Genomic DNA, 19,412 nt, shown 5'->3' with positions numbered 1-19,412 from the left:
CTTTGTGTGCGGCTGGCACAAGCACAAAGCCACAGACAAAAAGAGCAGCTGAGATGCTCAGAACCAGCTGGGACGCCGTGTGACAGACGTTGGTGTTAGTTGATCAGAACCCAGTTCAGAAGCTTCCCTGGTACCCGTGCCACCTGTTTGGAAAGTGTTCTTCGCTACAGAGCGAGTTTCTCACATCCTACCCCAAATCCTTATTTATGCAAATACAGGCTGCTATCTGCTCTACTTTTCTTATCCCAGGCCAGACAAGCCCATTTCTTTACCCTTCGCCCCTTTTCTTTACCCTTCACCCCGTTCTGTATCTCATTGCTCCGATACTTTCTGATGATTTTGGCTTTTGTCCTCTCACAGGACTGGGGCTCGCTGTGGGTGGGAGCAGGCAGCTAGCTGGGAACATAACTGGAACATAATTAAGATTATCAACGTTACACTCCCAATTAGCTGACAGGACAAAACCAAACACACAAACCTCCAGCAACCCCCTGCGGAGCAGCACCCCGCCCTCAGCCGCCCCCATTTATTTATTTATTTGCTAATAAAATAATTATTATCCCGAGCCTAATTTTTTAATAAAATAAAATAAAATAAATAAATATTAGCCCGAGCCACGCTTGCCCCGCCCCGCATCTCCCTCAGCGCCCCCTACCCGCCACCGCCGGGCCTCGCAACCCGGCCCCGCGCCGCCTCCTCACGGCGCCGCCGCCATCGCCGCGGCGCTGAGGTGAGGCGGCGGGGCCCGGGGCCGTGCTCGGCCCGTTGCCGCCGCCATGTTGTGCCGCGGGGACGGGCTGCTGGGCTCCCTCACGGCGCTGCTGGTGGCGCTGCTGGCGCTGAGCCGCAGCCCGGCGCTGTCGTGCGTGCTGCCGGCCGGCCTCTACCTCCTGCTGCACCTCTGCAGCCTGGAGCCCGCCGCCCCGCAGAGCGCCCAGCGCGTCCTCAAGCCCCGCGGCGCCGCCGCCCGCATCGCCCACCGCGGCGGGGCGCACGACGCGCCCGAGAACACGCTGGCGGCCATCCGACAGGTCAGCGCCGCCGCTCCCAGCCCTGCCCGGGGGCCTCGGGGGTCCCGGGGTGCGTTTGGCCCCGGACGGGTCGGGAGCGAAGCGGTCGGGGCGCAGCGGGGCTGTGGGGAGCGCGGAGCTGCCCCGTGGGGTGGGTGGCAGGCTGGAGTCGGGGGCAGGAGCGCAGCCCCTGGGTTGGGGTAAGGTGTCACCAGGTGTGCTGTCCCGAGTCGTGATGAAATAAAATAATGGTCCTTAGGAACAGGACGCGTTTGCTGCCCTGCTTTGTAGAAGGTAACATAACCTATGGAGTCGGGAGGTACTGGGCCAGAAGGAGAGAGCAGGATTTTTTTCTGCTTTTTATCCTGAAACAGTCCCAATCCTGACACTGTCACTCGGTGTGTAACACAGATTACATCCATTCAGCTGATCAACCAATGCTTCTCACAAGAACTTGGGTAAAACCTACCTTGTTTTGCAGATCAGGCTTACTGAACAGAATCTTAGTAGTTTATTACTTTTTAACAAATGAATTATACCTGTGCCTGTGTTAATTCTATAAAGCTGTCTGTTCTGTTGTGTAAGTGGTTTCCTCTTTCTTTCTTTTTAAGGCAGCTGAGAATGGAGCAACAGGTGTTGAGCTGGATCTTGAATTTACCGCCGATGGTGTTCCCATTCTAATGCATGATGAAACAGTCGAAAGAACAACTGATGGGTCTGGCAGACTGCGTGACTTGACTTTTGATGAAATTAGGAGGCTTAATCCATCTGCAAAACACAGGCTATGGTAAAGGAAATATTGCTATTCTGAAACTATTGTTTCAATGGTAAAAATCCTTGATATACAAAATGATTGCTTTGATCAATTAGCAGTTAAAATTTGTGTAAACTTAAAACTTTTAGGAATCCCTAGGAAACCGTTCCATGTAGTTGGGGATGTATGTGTGTGCGTGCATGTCCATGGGTATCTTGACAGCATTCCAGTGAGGAACTCTCTGTTCCTACAGGAGCAAATTTCAGGGTGAAAAGGTACCAACTCTGAGAGAAGCTGTTGTGGAGTCGATGCATCACAACCTTACAATCTACTTTGATGTCAAAGGCCATGCAAATCAGGTACCGCTTACTGTACTATATATACTGTAATAAGATACCTTCTTTCACCCTTGCTTTTGGTTTTTACCCTTTTCTGTTGGTCTCAAGCTGATACTGTCAAGCTGATACCTGTGGTACAGTCCTCTCTAACATAAGTGAAACCAGGTCTGCTACTTAAGTAATGCAAAATGGGCCTGTCAAAACCAAAAACAGTGTGTTCCCTCACCCCATTCCTTTGAACCAGGAAGTGGCAACTTAAAATTAGAATGTGACTTGTGAGTGTCAAGTTTAGCTCATGTCACCACCACACAACAAAGCAAAGCAAATTCCCCGCCTGTGCTGAGGGGACCTAGTGTCTCATCTGCAGCTTGCAACTGGGGATCTCAATTGTCTGTAATTTGCATTACTGAGAGAGATACAGGTGATGAATCACTACCATTTTATACAAGTTGAACTAGATGATCTTTGAAGGCCCCTTCCAACTGAATGTTTTATTCTAAGTTAAAGTTATTTTTTATTCTAGCATAACAAAATATGGAAATAAATTCATTTTTGCCCTTGAACAAAACCTTAGACAGTACTTCAGAATGTTTTCTGTAATGTATGTAAGGGTATTTCAAACATTAGAACGAGTAGCATTCTTAATCAGAATCATAAAAAGGGCTTCTGTTGCAAAAACCAAACCAGTGTTTGTGAGATAATGCTATGAGCAAGATACTGTTATTCTTCCCCCTTTCCATGTCAATCTTGCTGCACAAAACAGGAAAGTATTTTAAAGGAGGTTATTCTAAAATGACTTTGCTGTGTAAAGTAAATACATGAGTCTGTGTAAATATAACATCTGTGTGTATCTCTAATTGGCAGGCAGTTGATGCCCTAAAACAACTCTACCTGGAATTTCCTCGTTTGTATAACAGCAGCATAGTCTGTTCTTTCATGCCAGATGTTGTTTATAAGGTGATGTTTATTTTGGATTTTTTTTAATTCTATCTGGGAATTTCAGTAAGATATGCGACTTCCAGAGTGCCTTTGAGTTGTTAAAACTGTGGAGACATTAAAACCACATGAAGCATAAATCATAAATCCTGCATGAATCTGATTAGATTAGATTGCTCTATGCTCATTAGATGTACATTTTACGAATCTACAGCGATTCCTTCCATTCTGAAAGTGTGTCGCTCTTACAGTTGGCACATGACCAGTTATCTATGTGCAAGATAACTGACAAATAAATACCATATTTTGGTGTAAATGTAGACTTTTCTTAAAACTGTTTCCTAATTCTTGTTGCAAAGGCTATTTATCATTTATTTTATTGCATTGCCTGATCGTTTTGCTCCAGCACTTTTTAAATTTTTTATTTCTTACATAAGAGCAGTTGCTTATTAACTCAATTTTTAAGAAAACAACAGTACAGGATTGTATACAGCTTTCTAAAAGTGTTATGAAAGGATCTGGGGGGAAAGGGGAGAAGGATTGTGGCAGACCTGTAAATTTAAGCTAGCAGTTTGTATCCAGCCTCTTCCAATTTATATTTAAAGCAACTTGGTTTTTGTTTGAATTAGTCTTTTCACATTGATCTTCCAGATGAGACAAGCTGATAGAAATGTGGTAACAGCCCTGACACACCGGCCTTGGCACCTGAGTCATCTTGGAAATGGGACGCCTCGTTTCGATTCCTTCTGGAAACATTATTTATGTATGATGATGGATGTCATTCTAGATTGGAGCTTACACAGTTTCTTATGGAGATTATGTGGGGTTTCAGCCTTCCTCATACAGAAAAATTTTGTTTCTCAGTGAGTGTTAAAGCTTGCTAATATATCAGGAGGCACTATCACTAGTTCACTAGAATAGTATGTTAATCGGTATGTTCTATTTAGTATTGTGTAAGGTTCTATAGATGTTTTCCTTATTACATGCTATTTTATTCTTTAAGCCTCTATCTTTTATTTTTACTTTATGTTAAATGCTAATTGTAATCTCAAAGGGAAAGAATACTGTTGCTTTTGCTTGTTTACAGTAGTGACACATGCCAAAAAATGACATGTTGCAAAAGATAACGCAACCATCGTTCCTGATGGGTTACCACTGTAAGACTTGAAGCTCAATTTTAACTGTAGTGCTGTCTGTCTTGACTCTGATAGCGTCTGTCTTCCTCTTACAGTGTCTTTGTTCCTTTCAGAGATTATGTGAGGCACTGGTCTTCAAAAGGTATTCAAGTGGTTGCCTGGACAGTGAACACATTTGCAGAAAAAATATATTATGAAAACGTCCTTGAATCCAGCTACATCACAGACAGCTTGGTAGAAGACTGTGATCCTCATTACTAGGCCTGTAATTACTTATTCACCACCTTAAAGAAGCTCTCTTACTCAGGCAGGTCTGAATTCACCATCAAGACAGTATCCACTAATGCAGATGGGACTACTAACGATAGTTCTGGGAAGAAGAACAGTATTTTACTTCTGCTATGTGATCAGGTCTTGAATGCAGGAAAACCTTCTGGTGCAACACTGAGCAAAGCTGACGTACCACCATTGGTAGTCTGGGGAAATCACATTGTAATGTGAAAGGGTCATTTTTGATAAGATAACTGGGCAATCTTTATATGTGCAGATTGCTTTATTATTCCTTTGCATTGTTTAAATCTTGGTTATAAAGTCATATCAGCCTTTTTGATGGCATAATGTAAAATTGCACTTTGATTCTAGTACTTGAAACAGTTTGTTCTATAACTGTGTAATAATTTGAGGTTTATTTACAGTATCTTAAAAGCATCTACACTATTGTTATGAAAACAATGGTGAAAATGGTGCCAAAATAGAGGGCGAGTGTATTTCCCTCCACTGCATGAAAAAATGGCTGTATTGCATCTTAACAGGGACAGAAAAGCCAACAATCCATGTTCTTTGTGAAGACTATGAGAATTAATGATTAAAACTTGATTATCTTCTTATGTTCCAGTCTTTTTAAAAGCACCAAGGGAGGCTAGATTACTTCTATTAATACTGCACATCAGTGTATTTATTTTTAAAATCAAGGTACATACCGAGTGCTGCTAGTGGTAGAATAAATAGAGCTGTCTTTTTTTCTTTGCTAATTGTTTGCATGATTGAAGGACATTCACAAGGATACATAAGAATCTGTAATCCAGATATAACTTGAAATAAAAAAAGATTCTGCGGTCACAATAAACAAGTATCTGATAGCTTAAGGGTACAGTATACTTACCAGCTGTGCACTAGTAGATTGATGTAGTATGTCAAAATGAGTGCAGGTTGCTTGAGATTTTTTCTAAGTAAAACTCTTAGGTGTTCTCATCACAGCTGTCGTTAACATGCCGTAAACAATTTTGGCTCCGCTGTGGAAGGAGCTGGTAGTTAGAGAAGACTCTGGATGATTTAGCAAAGAGCATAAAACTCACGTGGAGCCAGCCCCAACATAAATGAGACCACCTTTTCTTAATAGCCATTATATGGAAAATAGCAATTACTAAGTTTAGTACTTTAATTTCAGAAGAATGTCATATTAATTTCAACAGAAATGAGTGATTGAAACAATGGATTGGTTACCTGCTACAAGTTATTCAGATGTAATCTCACAAGCTACATTAGACTGCACATAGAACAGTGTGCATGTTTGACTAGACTGTGTAATCATATCTTAGTAAGGTAGATCCTTGAGCTGTGTAGGTGTTGTTGGTGCGCTAAATCATAAGTGGAGAGAACTACACAATTGTCCTAATTAAGGTAAGTCCAAACTTCTGAATTAGTGGCAGATGAACTGCATCTTCCTCTTCACATATTAAGAGAATACTTGAATTTGTTTGGCGCGGATGTTGCAAACTTCCTGGCATGTGCCACACTTCAGGAAATCTTATCTTTCCAGTCTGTTTACAAAGGTTTTGTTGTTGGTTTTGTGTGTTCTCTCTCTTTTTTTTTTTTTTTTTTTTTTTTTACTTCTGTGAGTTGGATATTTGCTACAGCACATACTCTCTCCTGAAAGACAGCAGCAAAGTAATTATAATCTAACACATTGATGAAAAGATGAAATACATTCTGGAAGTAGATAGCCTTGTACGCTACCGCAACTACGAGGGCTGTCTGAGGTGGTGTCAAATGGACACTAACACTATTACATTATTATTTTTCAAGCAAATTTGCTACTCAGGCAGCTAAGTATAAGGCTATTTAGTCAGTGAATGCTATCTTGTGCAAGGGGTGATGAATTTTTATTTTATTTTTTGCTTTTATCTTATGTTATATATAAGCACAAAGAAACATAGGAGTAAGGAGGTGTGCCGGATTCCTTGAGGTGGTTTTTCTTGTCATGATTACAAGAACCTCTTCGTGTCACTTTTCTACCAAGTACTGCAAAGCCAACAGTCTCAGCCTTCTGGTGCATGTTCTGTATCTGTGTCTGTTACTTATACCTTCAGCCAGTTTCTGTCCAGCCCTGAGTTCTCACCTCTGTTTTTACAGCTGTGTTCTGCAGTTGTTCTCAAATCTCTGATAAAAAGAGTTGGCTTAACAGCAAATGATCCTTTCTACAAAGGTCTGTTCTTTTTGTTGCTGCTCGGGTTGCTGGTAGCGCTGAATCTAACTGTCCTCAGTGCCAACACTGGACCATATTGAAATATTCACAGCCAGACTTCAGGGTTATGCATGCAGAAACAAATAATAAAAGTGAATCTCTGGTCTTGCATGTAAATTTTGTCCTTTTTTCTATATCTTTTGTATCTCTGGGTTGTCTTTAACGTAAATTATGAACGTGAGAAACAGGTGTATCTCTTTCCTTGGCATTTTTATGTCCAAAGCAGGTAGGGAGGAATAAACCAGGCAAAACAAAATAAAACAAAAAAAAGCTAAAATTTATCATCATAGCAAAGTTGGGGCTATGAGTAAAAAGCAGCTGCGCTGAATGTCTCAAAGTCGCATGATAAAAAAAAAAAAAGTCCCTGTTGTGCTACTTCCAATCCCTTCTGTTCAATACTGGAACAGGTGTCATAAACTTTTTTGTTCACAACTTTGTTTTACACAGGTGAGATGTTTGGTAAGAAACCATTCTTAAAAAATTGAATTCATCAAGCTGTTTTTGAGTGACTGAAATAAACCTGTAAAAATGGCTCTGAAGAGTGAAGATGGAATAAAAGCTTTACAGTCATTCATACACGTTAGTCTACAGCCATTACAACATCTTTGTCGTTCAAAACAACTGCACTTTAGTTTTCTTTTTATTTGACTGATAAAAGTTATTTTTTTATTTGATCAGATAAAAGTTGTTTGAACAATCTAACCCATAAAAATAGTTTTAGACCAAAGCTTTTACTTAAAATTAGGCACAAATTTTCTTATATTTAGTCAACAACAAATGACTAGCTGTGGGGTGACCCTTATTGAAACAAGATAAAGACTTCCTCCAGGCCTGGCCACGTTATCACCAGAATTTCACTACAAAACCAAACCAAACATGCAGTGCATTCCCTGTCTTTCTTACAATAAACTGCAGGGAGAATGTATTTTGCAGTCTCCTATTTTTCTTCCACTTGGGGAAGAAAAAGTGTTTGTTTCAGTCATTAATGTGAATCAGTATTGTTTTCTGCAGAGCATCAATGACAACATTCACCACTGACTCTGCCTGCTCACAGCTGGAAATCTACATCGTCTTAATCTTCCCATTGCGCTGCTTGTCTGGCACGTAGAGCAAGTGCCACTGCTTCAGACACCCCTGGGCTGCTGCTGCTGGGCTGGGATGTCTCCAAATCTGTTTTTCACAAGAGAAATAACATTAACTGTGTTGATGTGGGTACAATAGCCATCCGGCATTATAAAGCCCCATGCTTTTTAAGTCTCATCTGTCATACATTTGTGTTTGTATGAAGCAGGAATGGTTCAAGCTACCAGGCAGGCTTCTGTAAGTGTTTTATTCTGGACATACAATGTCAAGAATAAGGACTCTATATTGTTAATAACCACTTCTGAAGTGGTTAAGTACTCATTTAATATGATGCAATACTCTTTCCTACAGCTGCTCCCATAAGACAAAATGAGAATCTCATTTACCCAAAGAAATTCAACTCAGGTATACTGAACCTCGAGATCAGTCTTCAGAAGTCACCACCCAACATTGCAGCAAGCTACCAATAAACTACCAACAGCAAGTGCTGGCCTCAGAAACAGTCTTTTTGTTTTCTCTTTATACAGGGTGCTAAAAGTCTGTGTCTACTACCTCAATCTGTTGTATGCTGTGTCTATACTAAATCAAACATTTTTACTGAGCTGAGCTGGTGAGAGTTGCTTTCTCAGTGCTTAGCATTTGTTGCTTACCAGGTGGGAAGCCAGTCCCCTTCAAGATCCCAGAAGAATAGGGATACTGAAAACAAAATTGACAAGTAGATTTAAGTCAGAGTTTTCCCTCGTGTGCTTGTTATGTTGTATTTAATTATGCATTTCCTGTAAGTAAACCATTCTCTCTCCAGATCTCAAGCAGGATTATGAACATGAATATGCCAACACTTATTCTGGTTATATATTTTCATCTCTTCAAATCAATCTTTTAAAATGATTTCTACATGTACAGGACTGTCTGTCCTCTTTGTCCCACATATGCGCATTGTCTATATAGGGACATGCTCGATGTTCTATATAGGGAAAACAAGCAGAGACGTCCTTCTTTGACTATCTCACCTCATTGTAGGATGCATTTTGATTTCTGTCAAATGTCCTGCCTAGGTAGTTTGGCTCTTGCTGGGCACGTTGCATGGATGGGTGGTATGAAGATCTTCTCTGAAAGACATAATATTTGACATTAGCAGTAATATATTATGGCTTCCAGTCCTGGCCTTATGGTCAGTACCCACGCCCACATCTATTACCCATGGTTTTGGGAGATGTTTAGAAGCCAAAAGGCAACCTGGCATGCTTGTAGCAGGACCTGCCTGAGTGCTGCGGCACTGCCCTTTGTACAGACCAGGACTCCATCTCATAGTGACACAGATACAACCTTAGTGCTTTGCAAACTGCACGGTACTTTTTGCTAGATTATCACCTAGTCAGATAACGCCACAACCCCAATTTTATAAATAGGAGAGGTGGGGGAAGGATCTGAGATAAAAAGGACCTAGGTGTTCATGGTTTGCCACCCACACAGAAATGAAATTTCGGTTTTTCCTTTTCAGACTCTTGTTTTTAGCCACTATTTCTGGTAACACCTCTCTTTCTTGGACTGGCTTCTTTGACACCTTAAGAGTTATGCAGGTGATTTAGCTGTTATTAGAATACTTTATATTTCTTTATTCACAAATAACTAGATGGAACAGAAGCAGATACAGTTGTGCACAATAGAAGAAATACAGAGCTGGGACGTAGTACTGGATGCTGTGCAAAGTAGCCCGGTCTCTCTATGCTGTCTGAATTTGGATACGTGGAGCTTCCTGCCTTGAAGAGACTACTTTTGTCCTGGTATTTCTGGTTGTTTTGCAGTTATGTTAGCTTGTTTTCTTTCTCTTCTAGGCAAAGGAAAGCCTGGGGAGGCAGGATAACTGTGAGGACAAAGGTGCTTGTAACAGTGCCAATTATATGTGAGATTGTGGCAGGTGAGTACACGCCAGGGAAGAGCGTGGAGCAGAGAGTGACATCCAGACTTACTAGGAACTAACCTGAATGAACAGGTGGAGAAGAAAAAAAAAAAAATGGTCCTGTCTTATTTCAGATCTCTAAAATGGCAATGAGAAGTGGCAGGGAGCAAAGCAGCAACTGCAGATGACAACCTATTCTCCATGGGACAGGTACTTATTTGGGCCTAGCAAACCTTTTTGTTGCCCAAGTATGTAGGTCAAAGAGTTTTCACTCAGCCTAAATGAAAACACTGCACAGCACCTACATGTACACTAATTTGATGGTTCAGCAAGCACCACTGATTTGAAAAATAAATTTAATTTAAAGATGTTAGATGTCTATTGATGTTGTGTGGGATTTAAAATCGGGTTAGATCAGGGCACTCAGTTCAACACATCAGCAAAGATGGGTGAGGAGGACACAAAACATAAACCCATAAGGAAATCTAGAGTCAGGGGAGGAATGCAGCCTTCTTCATATTCTAGGCAAGGTTTAAGTGTGGCTGAACCCTTTTCTGACCATCACTACACCTAGATTAGAAATGTTTTCTTGCAGTTTAATAATCATAAATAATATTTAGTGAGGGGAAGGACCTTCTACATCCTCCCAAGTTAAATTCCTCTCTGGAGCAAGTAGGGAATATCCCAGATATCCTTTTGCTGGCTGGAGCTAAATAGCAAGCAAGCAATTTAGGTGAAGTTTTAAACACAGACATAGCTGAAAATGGCATCCTATTTGAAAGACTATAGAGAAATCCCATTGAATCATAATGAACATGTAATTGAAACAGGAATATCTGAACTATGAAACTGACCTGCTGGTCTTGTCCTCTTGGCACAGATGGATTTTGTTTTTCCCTCTGTTGTAAATGGAGTTTTCGAAGTAAAAACACTTTATCTTTTCCTACCTGTGGTCAAGAAATTATTTATCATTAGCTGGAATGGAATAATCATAAGGGAGGCTCAAGGTCTGTGAGTAACCATTGACCAGAATAATCATTAAGATTCCTATTTAATCAATCTATGAAGAGAGCTGCAGCAGCACAGCTTAGAAGTAAAAATTTTTTACAGCAACTCTATTTGTAAGTTTCCCTGCAACTGACAAGCAGAAGGGCTACCACCCTCATCTGCATTGCTATAGGAGCAGCAGATTACAATTGAACAATACAAGTGTGAGAAAATCAACAAGGAAGCCAAACTTTAAACAAGATAAAGGTGAAAGATGAACTTACATTAACAATTTGCTTACGTAAGAGCTTGACCATGGTCTTTCTTCCTTTTATTATTTGCCAGTAAAGATAAGTAATAATTCTAAAAATAAATAAATAAAGTCCAACAGATGAACACTCATACGCATGTGTATTTCCTTCTAGTCACTGCTTAAACAGAAAGTTATCTTATTTTGTTCACTAAAAATTTAATAATATACGCATGTATATGTCTGTATGTATATAATTGCATATCAAAAGGCAAACATGAAATTGCTTTCTCCTGGAAAAGACCCAAAGGTTTACAAACTTAGAGGTACAATTAACATAAGTAAACAATACAAGTTGCATTTAAGATAACAAACATGAACCTAATGTTCTTACCCAATTTTGTGTCATTTGCTCAGACACATTCATGGACATTAAATCACAACACTGAACACTTATTGTTTCCAGGCCAGTTCTGGTTCCACTAGAATGGCTGGGTGCTTGTTTAATGTGAACAGGTTTGGGCTCTTACGTGTGCACAGGCTATGATGGAAATAGCAAGCAGCACAGCTACAATTTCAAACCCTACCAGTGGGCAAATACCTTAAAGATGCACATGCAGGTTTTGCCAATATAATTCTTTTCAGTCAGGAAGACACTATGTGAATTTACCTGAGATTAGCTGGATGTAGACTGCAACGTACTTATTAGCATGCCCCCAAATACTGTGCTCACTTTAACATGCCACCTGTGTACCACCATGGCCTTCACCACAGTGCCCCCATGGTCAGAAAAGACAAAGAAAACACCTTCTGAACCCCCACTTTTTATGTTGCCCAAAGTTCTAGTAGAGATCAAGCCTGTACTACCTGTGTTTGTGAATGATTTCTCTTCTCCTATTGATTTATACACTAATGAAAAAGGTAATTTCACCTGCCAACTGTACGCAGCATGTTCCTGTTTGCTGATGGTCCTAAAGCTAAATAAACTGATGGTATTAAGATCTGGAAGCCTAGGCATCACTAAACTAAAAGCATTCAGTTGAAAGCAGCATATTCTATAGTTAGAATGAAGCTGGTTTGCAAAGAGCTTTGGCATCCTAACATAAAAGGAATAGATTTTATAACTTATTTATGTACTTCAAAGACCTGATATTCCAATTTATTAATAATTTCTGATGCTCTAGAATGTACTTTGCAACTCAGTTATGGAGAATGGCAATGACATAGCCAGGTTTTTCCACTTCAGGTTCTTTTCAAGTGCTTTTCATCAGCAGATACTTACAGGAAAATGGTGGAGAGGATGAAGAAGAAAAGTTCACTAGTAATTAAGTTGTTGTAGATCCACACTACCCATTTTGAGCCAGTGTAATTTTCCAGTATTTTTATCCACTCAGAGACTGCTGCAAACATAGAAGACAAACCTCTGAAAGGACCACATTCTTCTGAAGGTTTTAACCTGAAAGTGTGAGAAAACAGCTATTTAAAGCTTCATTTACTAACATGTGATTTAGTTAAACACTTTGTTGATGAAGATGCTCATTAGTTTGCTATAGCTCTCTGTTCTCTTTGGACCCTCAGGGAACTTCCATCATTTATGTCTGATTTTTTACTTGGGTCAACTCCTGTACCTTAAAATGCCACCCCAATGTCCCCCTGAGACTACTGCAGCCAAAGCTCTAAGACACCCTGCCGCAGTGGATCTGCACCAACCTGTGAACATAATCTTGATCTAAATGTAACAAGTCAATCAGTGTAGCACAGGCTACAGCAATTTGAAAATCTGAATTTCCAAAGTTGCATAACAGATGTGTAAAGGAACCATCATCCCACCTTGCCTTCCAGGACATGAGTCACTGCAAACTTTCAGTAACAACAAGCTGTGGTGAAGTAAAGTAGTCTCCTTAGCAAAAATGAACATTTTCAGATAGACAGGAAGAGGAAAATATTGTTTGCTTTGAAATTGAACTAATCTGGACAGTCATGGCCTATAACATTTAATAGGCCCGGTATGGCCTATAACATTTAATCCCAGGAACAGGCTGGGTCACAGAAATTTTTCAGGAGAAGGAAAGGATGAATCAAAGGATTTTCTCTGACATTTAAATAGAATACTAAAACTTGAAGGCAACAAAGTTTCCCCTCCCACTTTCTTATGGGACAAGTTCTGCATCAACTAGTTTTTTTGCAAACTTTCTGAGTGTGTTTTCAGAACACAAAACATCTCATGAATATTTGAATCCTTCCTTTAGCAGTTAATACAAATTTGTCTACAGAACAACACAGATTCTTCTGCTTGGTATCAGGTCACAGCATAACATATTGGAACTGAATCTCAGTGCTCTTCCCTACCTCCAGACAGTAACTGCAATGACAGCCAGGACTCCAGTGAGGGAAGGGAAAAACAGCAGCAACATGAAGAATGTTGTCATTTGAGCTGCTCTCCAGACTTGGCGAGGGGGTTGGCAATTCTTCATTAGGCTGACCTTTTAAGAGATGAAAATATACTCTTTTTTTCTGTTACTTATCACTCTAACTGGATTTAAGTCAGTACTACTGAAATTGTTGGAAGCAATTGCTAGAATAGCATCTATCAAAAGTTTCCAAGGACTTCTAGAACTTGATAGATACAATGTAGTTTTAGAAAAAGGGTATAGTCTTTCAAATACTAAGAGGACTCTGTTGGGTAGTTTGGTTTTGCAGCACACACGAAAAATGTTCATGATGACCAAAGTGCTGGAGCACCTGTCCTAATGAAGGACTGTGGATGTTCAGCTAGAAGAAGAGAAGGCTCTAGATAGACCTCATTGTGGCCTTTCAGTACATAAAGGGGGCTTATAATAAAGATGGAGAACAACTTTTTACATAGGCAGATAGTGATAGGACAAGGGGGAATGGTTTTAAATTAAAAGAGGGGACATTCGGATTTGAGGTTAGGAAATTCTTCACTCAGAGGGCAGTGAGGCACAGGCTGCCCAGAGAAGCTGTGGATGCCCCATCCCTGGAGGTGTTCAAGGTCAGGCTGGATGGGATTTGTGCAACCTGGTCTAGTGGGTCGCAGGGGGATGGAACTTCATGGGCTTTAACATCCCTTCCAACCCAAGTGGTTCTATGATATGATTCAGGGAAGTTTGAATTTGTGCTTGTAGCTTTGTTCTTCTGCATTCAACGCTACAAACTGTTCAGTCACCTAATAACCAATCTGTCGTGTAATCACACTGCTGAAACAAAGAACTCTGAAAAGAAGAATTTCCACCATGATATTTAGCTGATTCACCCCACTTAGACCTAGATAACTTGGGGGTAGGAAACAGGTGGCTGGAGAAGAGAAAGAGAATCCAAAATCACAGCAATAGGATGAGTATCTATATTGCTACATGCACTTAGTTAATGTATAGTTCATGTGCATTATGCATATGAAATGCACATACCATTAGTTCCCTACGCTTTAATTTTAGTCCTTTATTCTCTCCCCTTTCTAATTCCTATGCTTTCACACTTCTGCCCTCTCAAGTTTTACAGGTTTGCAATTCAAATGTGTGCATACAAATGTTGTTTCTTTAACCAACCAACCAACAAAACCAAAACAATAACAAAGCAACAACAAAACCAACCAAACTGCTCCCCTGGGCACAAAACCAGAGGGTCCAGCCAAACCCAGCACTTTAACCCAATAAATCCTGCCCATATTTCAAGCAGTGTAAATGGCATGGTACTGTATGATGAATACATGTAAAGCTTGTTACCTTTTTCACGTAAAAAACTATAAAAAATGATATCATCTGGATACCAGGCAGCAGAGGTGAGAAGAGAATACCAATCCTAACAGAAAAGATTTATAAGAAAAAATTACATCTTTACTATTCACTACACAGTGCTCAGTGCACCAAAAATAGAAAATATCACACTATATTCATATACAGTTAGAGTTTGGCTATCGGCAAACGTATAATTATATTAATAGTGATCCTGTAACAGTAAGTTAGCCTTTAGAAACATGCAACTTTAAATGTACATATCTGTGTACACATCTGCAAAACTCATAACTGGAGTACTGTACTCATTCTCAGAAATAAGGAGGAAATAAGGCAGTTTTTCCGGTATTTAACACTGAGATTAATTCAACAGGAACACTATTCCAGTGGGGATTAAAACAAAACTTTTGGATATTCCTTTTACAGTTTTCTCCCAGACCAGGGGGCCACAATCTAAATTACTGTAATTATGCGGGTAATAATTTCAGTCACAGAACTGACGAGTCACGATCCTTACAAAGGTACTTGATATATATCATCTCTCTTGGGCACTTGTCCTACACTTTCTTTCATGATGTGAAGCACCCGTAAGTGTCTGAATTGGGATGTTACATGGTATTCCTACATGCAAATGAAGTTTTAGCTGTAAATTTACCACTTACCAGGTCAAAGTCTGTGCATAGATCAAGTCTAAAACATTTCGTGCAATATCAAATTCTGGCATTCCCAGGCTTACAAAGACTGTAGTTCCAATAATTCTGGGGAGAAAAAAAAAAAAAAAAAAAAAAAAAAAAAAAGCATTTGTTAAATGGTATAAACCTCTGCAAATAGATCAATCAGTGACAAGTTATTCAGGGGTTCCATTAACCACGTGTCACACAAAGCAGCCACAGCTTTTTGATTACACAGCACATCAAAATGAAACAGAAGAATCTGGCAAAAGCAAATTCCCATAACACACAACAGGAGTAAGAAAGACTTAGGACATTTTTAATGAAAGTCAAAAAAAGACCAAAAAAAAAAAAAAAAAGGATTAAAGGATTTATAACTATATCAGAAAAGTATGCTTATGCTAATTGAAATGACAATTAACCTCATGACAAAAACCTAACAGCTTTCCAGTTCCCAACTCCTGAAAATTCTCAGCTTAAATAAAAAAATGAATCCTCTAAACTGACATTTGCAACATATCCTAAACATATTCTACTTTAAACTAACCGAGGTGACAGGTAGCTGAGACACACAGGTAAGCAATTACCCCAAGGGTTCCGCTTGAGGACTTGTAACCTCATTTTATCACTTATTCTTTTCCTGAGACGGGAAGATTCAGTTTCTGCTTTTTGTAGCAAGAACAGGGAGGATTTTGGTTACTGTCCCATCTTGCCTTGAGTAAAGGTCTGGGTACCACCTGATCAGCCGCATCATCAACATTTCAGGGCTGTGTTTCAGTTACTCTGAAGACATACAAGTAATTAAATGTACTTGTACTTTTAACCTTTTATGACTGTAAGTCTGGTGCTTTCACACAGCTCAGTGGAGAACTTTCATAATGGCTGATGACACAGTTTGAGTACTGTGACTTTGTGGGGAGGTGGTTTTCTGTCTAAAGAGAACGATAACACAGGAGGATTAAAGTACACTGACAAGAGCCGTGAAGGGAAAGTCATCAAGGGCTTCTCAACATTGCTTTGTGTTGATTTGACACAAAAGTCAAAGTCCTAACTTGTAAACCAATCTTGTTCTCATCACATGTGAAGGGCAAACAATCATAAAGATCTCCTACAGAAGTACAGCCAGGATCCCTAAATGTTCTATAGAGGTGGCAAGCACTTAGTACTATACTACTGTAGTCATAAATAATGTTTAGCAGTAGGAAGGGACACGCAACACATTACTGAATTAAATGAATTGTTGTTTACACACTTAGCTGAGCTTACTTTCAGTTAAAAACACTCTCTCACACACCACACTACAGACCTCTACAGTACGGAGACATATTACATCCCTAATAAGACTGATTAAAATGAGATTTTAAACTTGCATGCACTCTGTAGAGTGACATAACAAAAAGAAAAAACATTTACAGAGGGACATACCAAGAAAAGCCAGCAGGGCACCTGTGCTCATGCAGAAAAGCAGGGTTTTCTGCTTGAGACACCCGGTCATTTGGCATCCCATGAAGGAGATCTAATGGAGTACTGTGTGACTCCTCTCTGCCTGCATTTCCATCTCCAAAGGGAACAAGGACATACTGGGAGAGCAGAACAGTACACACTGTGACCTCTCCTAAGAGGGAGCTGGAATATACTCAAGGCATGACCATGCTGGGTACAGAGAACTGAGGAAGCTTCAGTTTTTTCCTAGGTCTGCTCCTGTTGGACCTCTCCTTTTCTCACATTGGAGGGGAAAAACCCAACCAACCAACCAAAAGAACTATGTCTTTGTCTAATTAATAAAAACAAGATTAGGAATGTAGTACTCACCTTCGTAAAAATTCTCCAAAGAAAGAGCCAAGCAAACAAAATATGAAGTCAACCAGAATAAGACGATAGATATCTTGGCCAATCAGTGTTTCCCAGCACTTTAAGAGGTAGAAAAAATAAAAATAAAAAAATAAATTTTAAAAACATACATGTATCTGAAAGAAATAATAACGTGATTTTAACTTTCCCAAGTGCAAATGCTTGGACATCTGAAATCTGGGCTATGGATCAAAGACTCGCTGGCACCCTAACTAATCACAGTTGACCTCTCATTGAAGAATGCTGCAAACCAGCTGAGACTCAAATCGGGTGACTCATTCTCCTATATAAGTTCATTTCTCTAGAGATTCTAATAAAGAAATGCTGGGGTGGGAAATTCAGCTGTCCAAAGGACTCCGTGTACTTCTCGTATGAAGCAGGCCTATTACCAACGTGGTTCTTAAAGAGTTATCATAAGTCAAAGACGCATACTTTTGAAACTTACTTGGGACTTTGATGTCGCCACAATGTCAAGCCAGTAGTAGCACAGTATTCCAATAATCGATATTTTCAGGATGATATTTCTACAAAGAAAAAGTAACAGTAACTGCACTGACTGGTCTGTAAGCTGATGGGGAGGAATGATGGCAGGATGGCCATCGGTCATGTTGCTACCTTCTTACACACCAACAATAGCACTGCACAGTGCCAGGACTAACAGGAGCTCCAGTGCCGTGTTATTCTATTGTCCTGGCAGAAGTGAAGCCAGGTGTGACAACCTTGATACAGGCCTGAACATGCTGCTGGTTGGGTGTGTAGGCTTCACAGGAGAGGAAGGCCTGAGGGGCACTGGTGGTAATGTAATGTTAATTCCAGGCATCTATAGCAAAGTTAGACCTCCTCACTCCTCTCTCCACTTCCCTTCCTTTCCCCAGGAGGCTCACAGCACAGTAGCTATCTATGGGAGCTACAAAGCCAAGCCCAGTGTCACAGTGTTCCTAACTTGGAAGGATACCCTGTCCTCATGGAGAGATGTAACACTCCAGAAGACTCACAGAAAGCAAACAGAACAGGGAGGGAAGAGCATGCAGAAGCCTTTGGAGAAGATGAATTCACGTGTTCCATACCTCACTACTGCCCACCAAACCATCTAGACATAGCTTGCTGAAAAAAAAAGATGAGTCAGCCAACTTCAGGCAAAAAGCACTAAGAGGAGGGAGCAACAAATACCTGGCAATAGTGACATATGTCCTGTTTCTGGGATTCTGAAATTTCTCCAGCTGTCCAAGCCATGAGTAGAAGAATGGGATGAGCACATTGAGGAGAGATGCAACAATTGGTAGCACCAACATGGCAGCTTGGCTCTCCAGGTCATTTTTATGCCCTTCCATAAACAGCTTTGAGAGAAGAAAAACAAAAAGAACCAACCCCGAAATTAGAACCTTAGCTGAAATGCTTCTTCAAGTTGTGCCCACACAACTGACACACATATCTGAATATTCTCTGATTAGAGGCTACCGTGTTTTACGGGCCCATATCCAGCACCACAATGACCCTCCCCTTCCACTGTGTTACATGGGACCACAGGTGGGAGCCCCAGCTTAAAAGCTGTTCCAGGGCAAAGGAGAGGCAGTCCTTTCTGAGGCTTCTTCTTGCACTTTCTTTCAAGGCCACCAGCTGCGCTCTAAGCCAGCCGTGGTATGCAACTTCTGGGATGAAGTGGGAGATTTGCTCAGACTCCTCAGGTCCTACAGTCCTGCCATAGTCCCAGTGGTGTGAGTCTTTGCAAACCAGCTCTTTAGGTACAGAAGAACGTGTGTGTGTATTGGCAGAAACATCCGTGCTTTCCTACGTTCCCTAGTAGCAAACAGACCACAGCTTGCATTCTGTGTCTGACATCTATGTGGAAAAATACACCTCTAAAAACAGGTTGTAAAGTCTGTCCTTACCTTTAGATTATTAATGGAGAGGAAATAAACACTGGCACAAGCAGCCACTGCTGTTCCCAGAGAAGCAGCCCAGACACCAAGATGAATAAGAATGTGAACAAGTGTCTCTGTTACAGAAAAATTTAGAACTTCCTTGTTTACATCAGAGAGGCTTTCCTGCAAGGAAACAAATTGTAATGAAAAATTGCTTAGTCAGCAGCATAAAGGAAAACCTGTTTCAAGTGGCTACTTGAGAGACTGAATAAAATATTTTTTTGTCTAGAAGATCAGCAAAGTAATATCCTGGGAAAATTAAATGGCCAACTTTGTGTTCCTGTCCTAAAAGTTGTTT

At 40.4% G+C, this 19,412-nt stretch overlaps 2 protein-coding genes across 13 annotated transcripts in view; one reads left to right on the top strand and one right to left on the bottom strand.

Annotated features, from left to right (window-relative positions):
* Window positions 1–670: 670 nt before the first annotated feature.
* GDE1 (glycerophosphodiester phosphodiesterase 1) lies at window positions 671–5,061 on the top strand. 2 transcript variants are annotated; one of them, XM_068698921.1, is made up of 6 exons: window positions 671–1,031; window positions 1,622–1,797; window positions 2,018–2,123; window positions 2,967–3,059; window positions 3,690–3,901; window positions 4,288–5,061. In XM_068698921.1, the coding sequence occupies exons 1-6, from the start codon at window positions 777–779 to the stop codon at window positions 4,433–4,435; spliced, it is 990 nt and encodes a 329-aa protein (XP_068555022.1). In that variant the 5' UTR covers window positions 671–776; the 3' UTR covers window positions 4,436–5,061. The 2 variants fall into 2 exon arrangements, with proteins under 2 accessions (XP_068555022.1, XP_068555023.1); XM_068698922.1 differs by having other exon boundaries at window positions 898–1,031; window positions 1,626–1,797.
* A 976-nt stretch (window positions 5,062–6,037) lies between these two features.
* TMC5 (transmembrane channel like 5) overlaps window positions 6,038–19,412 on the bottom strand; it is a 33,646-nt gene continuing 20,271 nt past the window's right edge. For all 11 annotated transcript variants that reach the window (XM_068698903.1, XM_068698906.1, XM_068698902.1 and 8 more), the window contains 13 exons: window positions 19,082–19,237; window positions 18,363–18,529; window positions 17,638–17,716; window positions 17,154–17,251; window positions 15,333–15,428; window positions 14,662–14,737; window positions 13,268–13,401; window positions 12,201–12,374; window positions 10,953–11,031; window positions 10,536–10,628; window positions 8,792–8,890; window positions 8,432–8,477; window positions 6,038–7,868 (listed from right to left, as the gene is read on the bottom strand). In XM_068698903.1, coding sequence (XP_068555004.1) covers window positions 7,771–7,868; window positions 8,432–8,477; window positions 8,792–8,890; window positions 10,536–10,628; window positions 10,953–11,031; window positions 12,201–12,374; window positions 13,268–13,401; window positions 14,662–14,737; window positions 15,333–15,428; window positions 17,154–17,251; window positions 17,638–17,716; window positions 18,363–18,529; window positions 19,082–19,237 — 1,395 coding nt within the window. In that variant the 3' untranslated portion in view covers window positions 6,038–7,770. The remainder of the gene's footprint in view (window positions 7,869–8,431; window positions 8,478–8,791; window positions 8,891–10,535; window positions 10,629–10,952; window positions 11,032–12,200; window positions 12,375–13,267; window positions 13,402–14,661; window positions 14,738–15,332; window positions 15,429–17,153; window positions 17,252–17,637; window positions 17,717–18,362; window positions 18,530–19,081; window positions 19,238–19,412) is intronic.

The sequence above is a fragment of the Anas acuta genome, chromosome 15, assembly GCF_963932015.1.
Source record: "Anas acuta chromosome 15, bAnaAcu1.1, whole genome shotgun sequence".
NCBI classification, from domain to species: Eukaryota; Metazoa; Chordata; class Aves; order Anseriformes; family Anatidae; genus Anas; species Anas acuta.
This window is presented reverse-complemented; position numbering and strand designations above follow the sequence as displayed.